Below are 16,996 nucleotides of genomic sequence, written 5' to 3' on the forward strand. Positions count from 1 at the left end.
TTCTGCCTTCCAAGTCACGTCCACATCTTCCACCAGGCCCTCCCCGACTTCCCTTCATTGGCAACCTACACCAAGCACCACAGGTATACCCGTGGCGCGTGTATCAGGAATGGACGAAGCAGTACGGACCCGTGTTCAGCCTGCAATACGGCATGAACACCATCATCATGCTTGGCACCTACCAGGCGGCGCACGAGCTGTTGAACAAGCGAAGCCACATCTATAGTTCGCGCCCGAGAGCCGTCATGGGGGGTGAGTGTCTCAGTCGCGGCTTGCGCACTCTGCTTATGCCTCACGGTCAACAGTGGCGCAATCACCAGCGCCTTCAGGCCTCATACCTTAACATTCGAGTCTCACAGAGCTACCGCTGCGTGCAGGATCTCGAGAGTAAACAGCTTCTCTACGAGCTCCTGTCCCCCAGTGTGGACTTTGTAGACCGTTATCACCGATACTCGTCGAGCGTTATCTTCGCGCTCGCCTACGGTCGACGTCTCCCCGTCGGCGATGAGCCGGAGATCCAAGCCATTGACGAGGTGATGAAGAACTTTCTCTACGCCGCGCGTGTGGGCACCTGGCTTGTTGACTCAATCCCCATACTAAACTATCTACCGAAATTTCTTGCTCCGTGGAGACGACTCGGTGACAGGCTTCATAAGTTCGAATCTACCCTCTGCATTGATAACATGACTAGGGGCCTTGAGTCGGAATCGTGGAACTGGTCAAAACATGTCTCAGGGATGAAAGAGGGACGGAATATGTCCACGAAAGAGCTAGCTTACGATGTCGGTATTATTTACGAGGCCGGAAGCGACACGACGTCTATGGCCCTCGAGATCTTTACACTGGCAATGCTTGTGTATCCCGACGTTATGAAGAAGGCGCAGGCTGAGGTCGACAGCAAAGTGGGCGAACACTATCCCGGCTTCGAGCACAGGGACTTACTACCTTACATGGACGCCATGATCAAAGAAGTCTTGCGCTGGAGACCCGTGAGTGCGGGTGGAATCCCTCACGCGGTCATCCAGGACGACGAGTATCTCGGCTACCACATCCCCGCCGGCGCGACCGTCATAGGGAACCACTGGTCCATCCACCAGGACGAGGACGTCTACAAGGACCCAGACACCTTTAACCCGGACCGGTGGATCGAGGATCCTTTCCTGCCGCTTGCTCCGTTTGGGTTCGGCAGGCGGATCTGCACGGGCCAACATCTCGCACTTAACAGCCTCTTCATCAACATGGTGCGGATCCTCTGGGCGTTTGATATCACCCATGCATATGAGACTGTGATGGATATAGATGCCAAGGGTCATGCAGTGCAAGTCAGGCGAAAGTGCGAAGTCGATCCGCTCGCGTTCACACAGGGATTGAACTCCAAGCCGATGCCGTTCAAGGTCGAGTTTAAAGCGAGGTCTCTACAGAGGGAGCAGACTATTCGAAACCAATGGGACAGCGCAGACAAAAGACTTGACGTGCTGCTGGAGGGTATTCGGGTTGACGTGAGGGGGAAGTGAGGTTTTCGGTCGCAGGCATGGTTCCTGATGTTTAGGACAACTGTTGATCTTGGTTCCAATTCGATACACCTCACTTCTTGTTGCGCGAAGGACTATTTCGAGAGTACCGTTAGACTGAAAATTGACGGAAGCTATGGCGATTCTCTTAAAGGAAGGAGTTCCGAGTGCTTATTTCAGGCAAGTATGCCGAGAGCTTAGTAGCGTCCCTCTCTCTCTCTCTCTGATCTCTTCCCTTTTTCCCCTCTTCCTCATCTACCTTTTCTATTCAAACTTGCTACGTGCTCCCGGAATAGTCGTTCACGTGGCTTGACTACTTCGCTTCGTCGTCCTAAGCAAGAACCAATTACTCCGTCTCTAACGATGATTCTATCTTCGCTCCAATCGCGACATTGAGGTACCTGGTGATGGAATCCCATAACAGCTATGTGAGTACCTAAGAAGTATAGCATTCCTATTAAAGAAACGTCCATGTCGTCTGCAGCCTTCATTGGCGACGTACCTCGGTCATCATCAGCAAGTGGGAGACAACTACCAGCCTATCGTGCGAGATACTCTCGCCATCGCGTCGAGAGAGCCTGCGACATTTGTCGTCGCAGGAAGGAGCGTTGCGATGGAGCTCGGCCGTATTGCTCTGGCTGCGTAGCCGCGGGCAGAGAATGCGTATACTCCGGTCACACCAAAAAGCGAGGTCTACCAGAGGGATGGGTACGTTCGTTGCAAAAGATATGGGCTATGGCTATAATGCGCAATTCAGACCTGGAGGATGACATCCTCGCCATTGTATCCGATGGGCTAAAAGACCCGACTCAAAAAGACTTTGCCGCACTCTGGACGGACGAATTCAACGAATATGGCCTGTTTCAGAGATGGAAAAGGTCTAGGGTGTCACGAGAACTCGAAAATCTGCTCCCATCGCTGGAAAATCTTCCTTTAAACAAAGTTAAAGACACATCCGGAGAAGATGAGGTAGAGGTTGTTCAGGAACTCCATCGAAGTGACAGCTATATCCAAGCCCAAGGCATTCCACAAATTCGTGATGCTTCAGATTTGATCGCAATAACTGAGGACGCAGCAATGGACGACGACATCGGAGGTCAGAACGAAGCAATTAAAGCGCTGCATGATTCCCAGAATACTGTTGTGCTGACCGCATCTACCCCGGATCTGCTCAACTCTTATTTTACATGGACTCAGTCCTGGCTACCGATCATTGAAAAACACACCATCTACCGCGAATGGCACCAATATTCCGAAGGGACCTCAACTTCACTTTCAGGCGAGCACGTCTGCCTCATGGCCATTACCATCTATGAACAATTACATGGACCGAAATCTCCACGTTTAGCCACTCCTGAAGCCGCTATCAATGGTGGAGATTTCTATAATCTACAGGTCGCGATAGAGAACTTGATACCAAAGGACAATAAGGAGCTTCGACTTGCCCATGTTCAGGCTCTACTTATTCTTACATTAACAGTGCTGGGCCTGGGACGTCTCTTGGATGCCTGGCTACTTGTAGGTCGGTGCTCTAGATTGATCCTTCTCCTGAAATCGACAAGTGCTGGGTTCATACCTAGCTACGAATTGAGACAGAGCCCTCAACCAGACAGAATACAACATGTATTACTTGCATGTTTTGTCATCGACTCTCTGTTGTCATCTAGGCTTTCCATTCACCCACATATTCGACCTGAAGACCTCACAGACAGGGATCTCGTGGAAGAGGATGGTGATGAAGAGTGGACACCGTTGCCGCAAGCCTTCCAGTCTGGTGGAGCGGCCTCTGGGCCGATGTTCGCGATGAGTACTCTCAATCAGTTGGTACAAGCGTCGAAGTTCTACGGACGACTTTCTGCAAGTTCGACGTCTGCCGAACGGCGTTTGGCGGAGCTCCAGTTACTTGAAGATGACATTGAATCTTGGTGTCAAGGTCTCCCGATCAAGAGTCGCTTGGCATATTCATTCAAGGAAGATGACTTGGGCCACTCTCCTCATCTCTGGATGGTTCAATTAATACTTCTGAGTACCTTGACTGCTGTGGTGGTTCAACGGAAACGGCTTGGGCAAGCCGATCCGAAGAATTCTTATCGACTATCAGCACTATTTCAGCAGCTGAGTCTTCTACTGACAACTCGGGCAAAGAATTTGAACTCGGCGGCCATTCCTCCGATCTGGGAGCCAATTTTATCTACATTAATGGACAATATTGAAGAAGCCGAGAGTTTATCGCTAACTTTCACCGAAGACATACTTGTCTCTCTGAAAGCAATTGTCGCTAGCGCAAGCAGTGTTTGGCCGGCCTTTAACGATCTCAATGGCAGACTTGAGTCACATTCAGCAGACACAGCTGAGCTTCGCCGCAGCACAACACAGCCCCCAATACAACAGGGCCAAGCTACAGACAATGCATTCTCTCGCATGACTGAACAGGAGCTTGTGTCCGCCAGCGACCCTGTTGGTAATGATATGAACATGTCACGAGGTGCAATTCCAGCAGACTTGCACCGATCGGACCTCGACCTTCGTCTCCTTCAAGCGGACGACGGCGAAGTTACCAATACGTCTACGCTGTGTCAAATCGGTCCCACCGAGCCGATACCCCCAAGCACCCAAAGCGATACCGGGTCTTTAATGCCCGATTTTGTTACCATGGATGCCCTCACATGGTATTTCTTGCGCAATCTGTTGGGCATGTATGTGGCAGCTAACGCCTTCTTTCTTAGGGATTCGTCCTGGCAACAGAGCTTTCAGCACCTGGGCTTCTCACAACTAGAAGCTACAAACGATGGTTTGAAGTCGTTCTTTGACGAGATGTGAAGTAATTTTGTCGGAATTAGTGCCTATAAAGTACCAGAATGCTCCAAATTAAAATCAGAACTCAATGTCATCAACTTCGACACAGGCCTTAGCTTGCCGGCACAGCAAGCCATGCTTCTCGACTGCAATTTTGCTGCCACCTTCAATGCCCTTCTCTCGATTATGGCCAAGCATGTCTTGGAGCACTTTTACTCCCATCATCTGCTGCTGCAGTATGCCAAGTATCGGTACTCGGACGGAAATTGGTTCTACAACTAGTTCTTCGCCGATTGTAGACACCTTGGAAGGACAAACGGGGATAAGTTTGTCCTTTTCGTACCAACCTCGAACCCAGAGGGCTCTCTGCTCCCCATCTTGACCGCCCTCAACTTGGTTACCATGACCATCATATTAGGCCCAGAAGAACAAAAAGCGACAGCCACTATCAGCAATCGACCTCGGGTCCGTCTAAAATGAGTCTTTGTATGATGGTCGCTTTCATTTCAGTGACAGCACGAGTGGCAGCTTTGTTTATATCTGTGCTAATTTTGTGACATCTGTGCATGATAAAGGCGCCAGCGTCCATACCAGCTTGTGATGCGGCAATAGAGTCCTTATGATATGTCTTCCCCGTCCATGTGGTATAGATGTACGCCGATGGATGGAAGATTGATAGGAGATTTTGCCACTCGCAGGCGTGACGCCCCTAGTGCAGTTTCCACTTCAGTAATCTGCCGAAGTTCGGGTGTTGAGGGTTTGTTTGTAATGCACCAACCCTCTGCTAGCTCGCGTAACTTGTAGCGTTCTAATGCTAGACTGTTTGAATCACTATTTCACACTAAATCTTTAGGTCTAGAGCCTTCCTGCTAGACTATGTAGGCCTACCATCTTACTTTCCCAACCGTAAGTTCTAGCGATAAATGCATGGCGCGTTTGCAACAGAGTTACATATTTTTGGTTGGAATAGGCATCCTGTTCACGTGACTGGACATGGGAACAAGTGTTCATTGGTCGGCTATGACTTCATCCGAAAGTCAGGTCGGCTCGGCATTCCGTGTTGGGCGTATGGAGGCCTCCACAAATCTGTGGTCGGAATGAGAATTTCTGTACCTGGAAGACATTGTATGCGTACCTCTCGCGTACGCGATAAATTGGTTAGATCTCCAACGGTTGCCAACCTGAATCGAAGCTCGAAATTGTGTGACCCTGAAACCATAGACATGGCATCGATCAGACACAAGTCGGTCTTATATCACAGTAGTAAGGTCATTTACGACAGCTATGGTAGTGGGGGTTCCGCGCTCGTTTTCATCCATGGCTGGTCATGCTCGGCCGCTCTATACTACGCGCAAACACCATTGTTCCACAGACATCACAGCATTACCATCGATCTACCAGGCCACGGCCGCAGCGACGCTCCAAAGATTGAATACAGTCTCGAATTCATGGCCAGAGCCGTCATTGAAGTACTGAATACGGAAAATATCTCCTCCGCTATTCTAATCGGTCATAGCATGGGAGGCCCAGTCTCGACCATGGTACTACGGCTGAAGCCCCAAGCAGTGCGAGGTGTCATTTATGTCGACTCGTTCTTCCACCTACCAGAGACATACATGACTGTTTCTCAAAGACAAGAGCTTGCTGCAGCGCACGCGGATGATGAAAAGTTCAGGAGCTTTTTGGCGCCTTTCGCGACACCCAAATTGTCGAGTGGAGATTGGGAGAGAATTATCGACATAATGACTTCAACGGCCCTTCATGTACGGACAAATGCAACCACAACAGTCGTGCAACCACACGCATGGAGGTACAAGGAGATCTATGAAGTGCCGGCGTTGCATTTAGTGACCCCAATGTTCGAGGACTTTGATCGTCACTGGTTGCACCATATCCCGCGCCTAGAAACTGTGGTGTGGCCGGACAATGGACACTTTTTGTTCATGGAAGAGCCCCAGCGATTCAATGCTGCTGTGGAAGAGTTTCTAGACAGGCTTGAGCTGTTCCGGACGTAAAAAATGCAGGATGGCAGGTTCCATCATTCTATCCTCGCCTCGTGGCGAATGACACATTGCAGATTAGCTGCTATCAAAGTATATTCCGAAGCATCTACTCATCATACCGAGACTATAGTTGAGGATCGCAATGGAGATCAAAGGCCTGAGATGGAATCACTGTCTCAGCTAGCATGATTGAATTTCGCGTTTCTATACTCTCTCCTGGTGATTAAGATTTCCATGTCTAGTCCAAGCTCTTCCTCTCTCTCGAACAATTGTTAAGATAATTGCACTGATGTAGTGTAGCCTCTATGACATTCGACACCTCCTTGATAGCTAGCTCAGACACTGGCTTGCTGGACCATAGTCTGTTCTGAGCGACGGCTTGGTACTTCACTGCCTCGACTCCTGACACGGTCTGCCAGCCAGACATCTCCGCAGCTTTCATGAGATTGGTATGCGGGCTTGGATAATAACACATATCGAGGAGATAGCCGTCTCGGTCACCCACACGTGTGAGTTTATGCAACGTGATTGAGATCAGCTTTTGAGCGTGTTTCTCTTCCGCTGATTCTGCTGGAAGGTCCGGCGTGGTACCGACAATCAGTCTGGGAACGTCTAGCGAGCTAGCTTGGTCCAATGTTGTCAGTGGCAACAATTCCGTAGTACATCCTCCTTCCGACATTGACTTGACAACCTCTTCGATCTCTGAGAAGCTTCGATTGATCAGATAGATCGTGGAAACGTCGAAAAACTTCCATAGAGCATAGATAGCAGCCCGAGAGGTTCCTCCTGCACCAATGACCAACGCAGGCTGGCCCCTACATATTTCTTCGACACCAGGAAATGCTCGTAAGAATGAATCCCGGATGCCAATGCAATCCGTGTTGGCTCCGATATATGTTCTCGAATTCGAAGACGGGTTATCTCTGAGATAAATTGTGTTGATGGCGCCTATAATTCTAGCCTCTTCGGTGAGATTGTCCACAAATCTTAGGCCAGTAACCTTATGGGGCATGGTAATGGAACAGCCAACGCAATTTGGACTTTGAAGTTCTTTGAAACAGGCATCGACGTCCGGTGTGTCCAACAGGTAAAACTGCCATCGCAGTTGCATGTGATTCCAGAAAACATGATGCACATGCGGAGATAAGGAGTGGGAGATGCGTTCACCGAGAAGAAATGCATAAGGAGTGGATGGTAGTCTGGTGGGTTCAATGACGCTGCGAGGATGATGGTTCAGGAACTTGAATTCCCTACTATTGACAGTAGCCATGGTGAGGCTGCGTTAGTGGAGATTTCGGACCGCGTCCTTGCTTCTTTCTCTTATTTGAATGTAAACCTGTACCTGTGGCACTTCCCGAGGTAAAAATTCAAAGCCTTTTAAGCAAATCTCTATCCAATGACCCATGGAAGTTCGACGGCTCAAGATTTTGCCGGCTGACCCCCTCATATCTACAAACGTTCTTTACTTGAAGCTATAAACCTAAATCAGAACCCGGAAATTTCTTTCGCCGAAGATTAAGCACCAGAAGTCTAAGTTTCCCCTGGAGAACTACACAGTTTAGCTAGCTTGGGGATTGTCCTCAAGGAAAATTCCCTGGCGGACACGTAAAGTGTCAATGGATTCATGCATAATCCTCCGTCATCCATTCCAACATTCACTCAGGCATCTGCAACAATGGCTGTAAAGACTTCCCTCACAATATCTCTCATCCTCTACTACGTTATTCCTTCACTCATTACAGGCATTGCCTATGGCTGGGAAGTTGGATCTATGGGCGGCATCCTTGCTATGCCTCAATTTTTAAACTACATGGGCACACCATCGGACTTCCGCCAGGGGCTTATGACCGCTGCTATGATAGCTGGAGAGATCGTCGGATCACTCTTTGTCGGCTTCATCTTTGCAGATCGCTTTGGTCGCAAACCTACGATATTTGTGTCGATCGCGCTGTATCTAGGAGGTCAAGTAATATTGGTCGCGGCGCAAAACCAGGCCATGTTTATTGTTGGACGGGCAATCAACGGCCTCGGAGCTGGGCCTTGGTTCCAGACCATTTCATTGTTAGTTCGGCCACTTATTCTTAAGCCACGACGCAAGATTGTTCAAGTCACTGACAAAAGAAAGTTATACTGCTGAGATCACTCCTCCTCGCATCCGTGGTCGTGTCACTGCGACTCTTAACAGTGGCATTGCCCTTGGCATCCTTATCGCATATTGGATTCAGTATGGAGCGTTGAATATCTCGGGTAACGCTGCGTGGCGGCTCTGCTTCTCTCTTCAGCTAGGCCCTGGTGTCATCGTCGGCGCGATCATGTTCTGGCGCCCGGAGTCGCCTCGCTGGCTCGTTCAAAGTGGTCGTGACGACCAAGCTCTTCTCGTGTTGGCAAATCTTCACGGGAAAGGTGATATCAACAATGAGTTTGTGCGTGCTGAGTTCGCGGAGATTAGAACTATTGTTCAGCTTGAGAATTCTTCCGAAGCACCTTCATACCTCAAATTGATTATCGATAAAGAATTTCGACGCCGAACAGGCCTCGCTATGGGACTCCAATGTATGCAGCAACTCAGTGGAGCAAATATTGTCCTGTATTATGCAGCGAAGGTGTTTGCCCAGACTGGAAGAACTGGACCATCGGCGGCTCTCCTTGCCAACGGCATCAGCTCTGCTCTGCTCCTTGTGGCCACAACATCTCTGACCATCATGATCGACTACTATGGTAGAAGAAAACCAATTTTCCTTGGTCCCATTGCCATGGGCTCCTGTTTGCTCGTGGTTGCATCTCTCCTCGTCCGCTTTGGAGCCCCTCTTTTGACCAAACTACCCAGGCGATTCAGTTCACCTTTGAAAACACCTCCGCAGGAGAAGCCGCGCTGGCATTTATGTTCCTTTTTCAGGTGTCCTTTGGTGCGCTCAGCAGCTCTCTACCTTGGACGTATCAAAGCGAAGTCTTTCCCATCATTGCCCGAGCCAGAGGCACTTCTCTCGCCGTTACCGCCAATTACTTCACCAACTTCTGGCTTGGCCTGTATATTCCAGAGGCTTTAAATACTGCATCTTGGAAGCTTTACTTTATCTTCGCCGGCATCAACTTCGGTTGCGCTCTGATCGGCTACCTGTTCTATCCCGAAACTACAGGAAGATCTCTGGAGGAGCTGGATCTGCTGTTCACACCAGATCGATCAATATGGGTCTTCCTAGATAAGCCCGCAAAGAAAAAGATCTCATTCGCTGGGCAAGAGGCAGAAATCGACCCGGAAAGACTTGCCAATGAACTCGACAAGGATCATGTCTTTAAGAAGACAACCTTTATTAGCGGTGGCGAACAGATCAACGACAAAGCCGCACAGGATGTTATGCACCAGGAGATAACTCGATGATAGGTGATCTAAGTTAAGATGTAGAGGGCGCATATTTTCCACCAGGTCAACTTGGAATGGCGGGAGTAGTGCATCCGCCACGGGCCCCTTGTAGACTAGCCACTACTGTAAATGCATCTTGCTTGGATTAATTCTCTCCCGTCTCTCTGTCTACCCTTTCCTCTCTTCCACTTCTCTCTCTTCGCAGATTCGGATTACATCACTATTCATCTTCCTACATTTCAGGACGACGATATGTGTGACGCCTGTGAGCACCCCGACTAGCTGAGGATTGCACAGACACAGCTTAGAGGGCTCTCAAGACCTTGGCTAGGCTGCCAAGCCTATCAGCGTCTCTCATTCTCAAGAAACTATACTCCCTGCAGTCTGACAGGTCCAAGGACCCTCAGAAGTATTGCAAGTCCCCCGACCAGAATCACATAAATATGGTTGAACATCCTGTGAAAACGGTAAGCGTTCTCCAATTGCCAAGACGGCCTTTCGCTCGTCCGATAGTAGAAGTTGGCAACACGTGAACCCTGCCCTGCCCCGCATCGGAAAGACCGGGCGCTGAATTCTAGGAGCGCTGGATTCGTCGGTCAAAGCTTAGCCGCCTAAATGAGCTGGTAGAGATTTCACGATTTGGAATGTGAGCGTACACGCCACCAAATCTCTCCCTCAATATCCCGAAAACTTGAACACCACAATCAAGCCTTTCGCTGAATGTGCTCTTGATCGTCTCGTGAGATTGTAAATGGCTTCGCGGAGGCCTGCCAATCCCACTTCTACTTCCTCCTCAGACCATCGTCGCGGATCACTGCAAGAACATCCAATCCCAGATTTCCAGACCACCCTCCGACACTTTGACAGTCGAGCCTCGATCGCTCTTGTTGGTGTTCGTGGAGCTGGAAAGAGATCTCTCGGTTTCATCGCTGCCACCCACCTTGGTCGGAAGTTTATCTCCGACGGATTGTACTTTGAAGAGGTAACTGGGCTTAGCAAGGCTGCTTACCTTCATCGATATGGCAAGGCGGAATTTCAGACCCGAGCACTTGCTATCTTTCAATATATGTTAGCGAAAAACCCCCAAGACTGTGTGATTGATTGTGGCATGATTAGTGTTGCGGCTGAAGCACATGAGCTACTCCGGCATTATTCGCAAACTCATCCCGTCATCCACATTATCCGCAACTATGACCACCTCTCGCGCCACCTTCAACTCGGTGAGCAACAGGCGAGATACCTCAAAGAAACCGACTTGCGACTCAGAGAATGTTCGAACATGGAATTTTACAATCTGTACGACAGCACATGCGTCGCCGAGACGGAGACGAGTGCCGAAGATTTCAACCAGACTTCATCTTTTGTTCTCCAGAAGATCAAGATCGATATCCAGGCATATGTAGACTTTATTCTGGCACGCGACCAATCTGTACCTTCTAGCCCTTTTTCACAATCAGCCCTGTTTCCAGAACGAAAAACCCGTTCTTATATCTCCTTCATCCGACTATCTGCAATGAAGAAGAATCCTGCAGAGCTTGACTGGGCAGAGAGTGGCGAAGATGCCGTTGAGCTATGCATTGATACCTGGGAGCCCGGAACTACCAATGATATCGCTATGTGGATCAGCAAATTGAGACGGCAGCTGGGTATCCGAATTGTTGTCTCGCTGGCCAAGTCCGGCACAGAATCGTCGAGTCCAAGTCACGAAGCATACTGGGAGATGATAAGATACATTCTGCGCCTTGCCGTCGACTACATCGTTATCGATTTCAACATTCCATGGGCGATTCAAAAGGCTTTGTTGTCAAGCAAGGGGCAAACCAGAACAATTGCCGAGATTCATCTTGACCCAGACAGCCCTTCGACCTGGCTAGGTCGCGAACGACAGATTTTGTGCGAAAAGGCACAGAACCTAGGATATGACCTTGTCAGAGTGACACAATTTGCAACATCAAGGCAAGACAATCAAGATTCCCTTCAATTTGCAATAGCAACATCTCAGACATTGAAAATCCCGATTATCGCGTACAACTTGGGTTATCTTGGCCGCACCTCGAAAGTCTTCAACAAGATCATGACACCTGTCAAGCGCCACGAGGCGGATATCACTAACAATCATGGGGACATCCCTGAAGCCGGCGTGTGGCTCCATCAGGTTTGTGCTGCATTGTTTCAATGCTTCGAGTATGATCCATTACATTTTCACGTACTGGGAGAGCTGGTATCTTTCAGTCGCGCTCCAGCAATGTACACTGTGGCTTTCAGGCTCTACGGAATGCGCCATGAGTTCTCATACCGCGATGTATCCACCTTTGACGAGATCTTAACTCTCGCGAGAGATCACTTCTTTGGTGGGGCAGCATTGAGCTATCCTTACAAGGAGATCGCCTTCAAAGCATGCACCGTCACAAGTCCACACGCATCTGTCATCGGATCCGTCAATACTATCATGCCCCTGCGCCAATTGCCAGGCCACAAGGCAGATGCACTTGCCGAAAACGCTCGTCTCAGGAATCGAGGGGGACCGGTGGTCGGCTTTTACGGGGACAACAGCGACTGGGAAGGCCTTTACAACAATATTCGACGGAGGCTCTCCCCACGAAATACCGCCGCTTGTAGTAGGGGTGCTGGCCTTGTCCTTGGTGCTGGTGGCTCATCTCGATCCGCGGTCTATGCCTTACTTCGCCTCGGTTGTCAAACCGTATATGTATACAATAGAACCCATGCCAATGCAGTAAAGTTGGCGGCACACTTTAACACGTGGTGTCAGACAAGAGAAGGAGGTTCTGGCAAGTCTTCTGTGGTTATCTTGGAGCCAGAAGGAACTTCTTGGCCTCAGGGTACAACTCTCCCAACCATTATCGTGTCGTGTGTTCCCATCAGTGTGTCACTCTTTGGCGACTCGGATTTGCCTCTTCAGTTGCCTGAAGAGTGGCTTGGGAGTCCATCAGGCGGCGTTGTAGCTGATGTTTGTCTCACTAGATCATCGTGTCTATTAACTTTTGGTCACTAACGATGATAGATTTCTTACAACCCACCCGAAACTCCTCTTCTCAAGCAGATCAAAAGTTTTAGAGAATCGACAGGGTATCCCTGGGCCATTGTCAACGGCGTTGACGTTGTATATGAGCAGGCGATTCTCCAGTTTGAACAGTTCACCGGCTATCGGGCGCCACGACAAGCTATGAAGGACGCGCTCAAGGTCTGAAAACATCTGTCCGGTTTCCGCTTGCCAGTTTAGATGCTGATCCCCAAGGCTATATAACAGTTCTAACGCTCGCAGGCTCCCCGGTGGCAAGTGACTCCTTGACCGCTTCACATACGGCGACTGCCGCGAGCCCATCTTCTCCACTGCAACTTGGTTTCTCTTGATTGCGAACTACCCGAATGAAATTTTCCATTTGTCTTTGGTACACATCTTGTTCCTGGTGTTCCAGATGTGTTTCGGTCAATTCGCTGTACCATCCTTTTTCTAAGCTGACAGGATTCCAGATCAAATTGTCAGGAACGCTTAATACCCCGTATCGGCCAAAGATTCGGTATGAATCTTTCCCTGCAAAAGGGAAGACTTCATTCTCGCCGGTTCCTCTTTCGATATTGAAAGGACTAGGGCTGTTGTCCAGGACCAGAAATGTCCCAATAACCCCATTAGCAAACCGGATAGAAATTGCCGCTCCTTCTTCGGCTTGGTATCCCCGCGTCGAGACGGACTTTTCTGCATGAACCCTTGTTATTGGTCCTATGAGATACTGCAAAAGATCCAACTCATGGATGAGGTTGATCAAGACGACTCCAGCGGTAGGGCCCCTTCTCCAGGCACCAACGCCCGCGAAGTAGGAGTCTGTTTTCAGAGCGGCCCACAACCCCGAGACACCAACAACTGTCCCTATCGACCCAGCTTCGAGAGCGCTTTTCGCACTGAGGATAGCGGCATGCAGCCGTCGATGATGTCCGACGGCAACTCGCACCTCCCGGTCACGACAAAATCTGAGCAGCTCATGTCCGTCGTCAACGCTCGTGCTCACGGGCTTTTCAATAAGGAGATGGATACCTGCAGAGGCAAGCTTGCGGGCTATCGGAACATGCGTCTCGTTTGGTGTACAGATGATGGCTCCATCGGGAAGCTCAGAGGACCTGGACAATAGCGACTCCACGTCTGCGAAGTAGGCACAGTTGTAACTGAATGCCAATTCTCGCCCGATCGGTGTCGGGTCAATGATGGCAAGAAGATGAGCATCTGCAGATTGAGAGATGAGGCTAGCATGCTTAGTTCCAATGATACCAGCACCCACAACAACAAGGGTCACCGGACTCCCGACTGCGATGGAACCCATGATACACGCCTGAGGGTTTGCCTAAGCTACGAGAAAAAGTATGACTTGTTGTGGCAAAGCACTTGGGCTTTCTTCGGTCTCGTAGGGTTACCAATATACAGGAATAACCAATACTTGTGTCAAGCAAAAAATGGAGGTCATTGAGGTCGATCACTGCAGCCAAACCCACCATAGCCTAGGGCCCCGAGAGTCCCCGCATTCCCTCGGGAAAAGAATATGCCGGTTGGTCCTGGAGAGCATTGTCAGACCGGAGTCCCCAGCTTCATCGCGGACCGGGGAATAAATCATGGACGGATCAGATATGGTCAACGCCTATTCTAAGAGAATTTTCACCCTAACCGAAGCTACTTCTTTGAGATGACCCCAATCTTCAGTGGGAGGTCTCATTATGCACAACGATGCAATGATGGAGACATGTATGATTTCATTGATGGACCTAGAGCTGATATTTATTTTTGATAATGTTCCAAGACTCTATGCCTCGTTCCGCGTGTCGACGAGGAACTCCAGGATCACTAGATGCCATTGACCGAGAAAAGAGTTCCATGCTGACCCAGCCTCGATAACCCAGACCTAGTGGCCGGGGCAACAGCACAGCCGCAAGAGCCTCCTCGTCGGGCATGTAGCTTCCGTTTTCGAATGGAAACAATCTCATATTTCTGGACCATGTCAGCCGCGCAGGCTGGTCATCACTCCACCATTGGTGACCAGGTCTCATAGGGAGTCCCGCCCTTTCAGCATTGGCTGCTTGTACATAGTACACTTTGTCAATATCAAGGGTTTGGACCATCTCCCGCAATGAGTCGTGCAGACGGGTATCTGCTTCTGGACCGATCTTTCCATCATCTGCGGCAGGGTTTGCCCAATCCCTCCCTAGGATATGGAAAAGATCCAAACACATGCCAAAGTTCGGACGGTCGACAGCTTGAATAATTTCCCACACTTGTTGCCATTTATTGACAAAGCGGCCCCAGCACAGGCCTTCGTATGCGAAGCGAATCGGGGGCTTCTGTTTCATGCCAGCATCGGCAAGACGGCGCAAGTCGCTGACGATACGTGATCGATCATCTGTGATACCATTTCCCAGAAAGTTGCTCGGCACCTGTATGGTATTCGTTTGAAGAACTTCTGCGAGTTTGAACCACAGTTCCAGGGCCTTCAATTTCTGGCGGTGGTCTTCTTCCGAAACAAGACCCTCAAAATGCATGAATGGTTGGAGAGCAATGATGATCAATTGGAATTGGTCTGCCAGAGACTTAAACATGGAGGCAGAAGTGATGATGTTTGCATCGGTCACCCCTCCTGGAAGGGTGCTTGCGAGGTGCTCCAGATCCTCGTAGAACACTTCTATTCCTTTGAAGCCCGCATCGTGTGCTGAGGCCAGCTTGGTTTCGAGTGAGTGCCCTGCCCAGGCGCGCCCAAGGGACATGGACGCAATGCTTGGGGCGCAGGTCATCATGACGTGAGACTATCGTAGATTGTAGCCGACCAAGAGACCACCTTCCTGCCACGACTGACTCGAGATATCATTAGTGAATTAGCGACTACGGGCGCCAAGGCTGTTGCGGCGGAAAATGTCAGTTCCGATAGATCTGCAATGGTCCACCTGGGCATGTTCGGCTCATCCGCTAGCCGGACAGGACAAGTTAGATGACATGATATTTGCCTCGAGGACAAAGAGCACCACCAATTACCTCGCAACCACACTTCAAGACTTGCTTTCGGCAATTCATAAGGCTATCGATACCATTTCCTCTTGTCCCAGTGCACGGTCCGAGGAACCGGCATTAGAGATAAAACGTGGTTGCCAGAAGAAGTTTCCCATAAAGGACTAATTCGAAATCTCGGATTCTGGGGAAGTGGCTGCAGGATACTTATTAGCTGGGGAAGCAGCTCCAAAGTATCTTCCTGAAGACTTCTGTTCAGCGTACAGTCATGCAGACGAACGAGAACAACGATGCAACAAGCGTCTCCTCTGAAATACGACCTGACACCAAACATCTCCGTGAGATCTTCGACTGGAGAATCTATCTCGCTACATTGTCTGCCAGAGCTATGAGAGGTAAGTTACCTGAAGCCTGCTCTCAGGCCTACAAAGTTGATTTATTTCCTCAAAAGTATACCGGAAAGAGTTGTCTGAGGCACGCGAAGGCCAACACTATCACGGGAGACAACACGAGTCTCGCCCATCTCTTCCTCAGTTTTGACTGGAAATTGTTTTCTCATGCTCGCCTCATTACGTATACTACCACCTAGTATCTTACCCTTTAGGCCACAGACACCATTTATTATTCCAGAAATTCCAAGTCATAGGCTAACATACCCTCAAAAAGGTGTGCAAACCTATCGTGTAAGCTGACATAGTGCATTAGATTCACATCCTGCGTGTTGACTCTAGCGTACTTTGTATGCTAATCTCGACATACCTTGTATGTGCCGGATGGTCGGTATATATCTGCAAATCTCCAGGTTTATCAAATAGTGCTATTACAGCCATGTTGAATCCCTGAGAGCGGGAGGCCGTCGTTGGATGTGGTTGGCCGGCCTTGAGGCTTCGTAGCCCAGGAACATGGAGAACTAGGGATTGGACTGAGCTGGCAAAATCTGCGAGTTGCGCCTCGGTCACGTCTGTTTTGGACCTGGTGAGCACTTTTTATGATGTTAGCCTTTCTCTACCAACAGAAAGAACCACATGGGGTGATTGACCGACGTGATAAAGCGGCATTTCTGTATGTTGTCGGGTACAAGTTTCGCAGATAGGCGATGAAATGATATAGGCACGTTTTCACTGCTTCACTGCAACGCTCACTGGAGCGAGTCGTCTGCCAAGTGATATAAAACCATGGGAGGCTGACGAGGGACTTTATTGCTTCTCATGCGGATGGTGATTGGGAATGAGGCTCCGGCTGCAGACCAACATATTGAAGATCGTAGATAAAGCAGGCGAGCCACAACCGCAAGGCCGTGGCATACCGAGCCCCCAGGGAGCTC

At 49.7% G+C, this 16,996-nt stretch overlaps 4 protein-coding genes across 5 annotated transcripts; 2 read left to right on the forward strand and 2 right to left on the reverse strand.

Moving 5' to 3' along the window:
* Nucleotides 1–1,778: 1,778 nt before the first annotated feature.
* Nucleotides 1,779–4,408, forward strand: PV06_01512 (uncharacterized protein). The gene is made up of 2 exons (XM_016402119.1): nt 1,779–4,180; nt 4,238–4,408. Exons 1-2 carry the CDS (start codon nt 1,983–1,985, stop codon nt 4,329–4,331), a joined length of 2,292 nt encoding a protein of 763 aa, XP_016266016.1. The 5' UTR covers nt 1,779–1,982; the 3' UTR covers nt 4,332–4,408.
* Nucleotides 4,409–10,339: 5,931 nt separating this feature from the next.
* PV06_01513 lies at nt 10,340–14,563 on the forward strand. 2 transcript variants are annotated; one of them, XM_016402121.1, is made up of 3 exons: nt 10,340–12,639; nt 12,694–13,081; nt 13,164–14,563. In XM_016402121.1, the coding sequence occupies exons 1-2, from the start codon at nt 10,423–10,425 to the stop codon at nt 12,877–12,879; spliced, it is 2,403 nt and encodes an 800-aa protein (XP_016266018.1). In that variant the 5' UTR covers nt 10,340–10,422; the 3' UTR covers nt 12,880–13,081; nt 13,164–14,563. The 2 variants fall into 2 exon arrangements, with proteins under 2 accessions (XP_016266018.1, XP_016266017.1); XM_016402120.1 differs by having other exon boundaries at nt 12,694–14,563.
* Nucleotides 12,929–14,005, reverse strand: PV06_01514 (uncharacterized protein; the record flags this gene model as incomplete). The annotated part of the gene is made up of 1 exon (XM_016402122.1): nt 12,929–14,005. One exon carries the CDS (start codon nt 14,003–14,005, stop codon nt 12,929–12,931), a length of 1,077 nt encoding a protein of 358 aa, XP_016266019.1.
* PV06_01515 (uncharacterized protein) lies at nt 14,442–15,461 on the reverse strand (the record flags this gene model as incomplete). Its single annotated transcript, XM_016402123.1, has 1 exon — nt 14,442–15,461. One exon carries the CDS (start codon nt 15,459–15,461, stop codon nt 14,442–14,444), a length of 1,020 nt encoding a protein of 339 aa, XP_016266020.1.
* Between the last annotated feature and the right edge of the window lie 1,535 nt (nt 15,462–16,996).

This window comes from Exophiala oligosperma, assembly GCF_000835515.1.
Source record: "Exophiala oligosperma strain CBS 72588 unplaced genomic scaffold supercont1.2, whole genome shotgun sequence".
Lineage (NCBI taxonomy): Eukaryota > Fungi > Ascomycota > Eurotiomycetes > Chaetothyriales > Herpotrichiellaceae > Exophiala > Exophiala oligosperma.

Bases quoted from the DNA above. Each gene is read 5' to 3' on its own strand.
- PV06_01512 (XM_016402119.1), top strand. From the start codon at position 1,983: ATGTCGTCTGCAGCCTTCATTGGCGACGTACCTCGGTCATCATCAGCA. The intron at 4,181-4,237 runs GTATTTCTTGCG...CTTCTTTCTTAG, and splicing joins ACCATGGATGCCCTCACATG to GGATTCGTCCTGGCAACAGA.
- PV06_01513 (XM_016402120.1), top strand. From the start codon at position 10,423: ATGGCTTCGCGGAGGCCTGCCAATCCCACTTCTACTTCCTCCTCAGAC. The intron at 12,640-12,693 runs GTTTGTCTCACT...TAACGATGATAG, and splicing joins CAGGCGGCGTTGTAGCTGAT to ATTTCTTACAACCCACCCGA.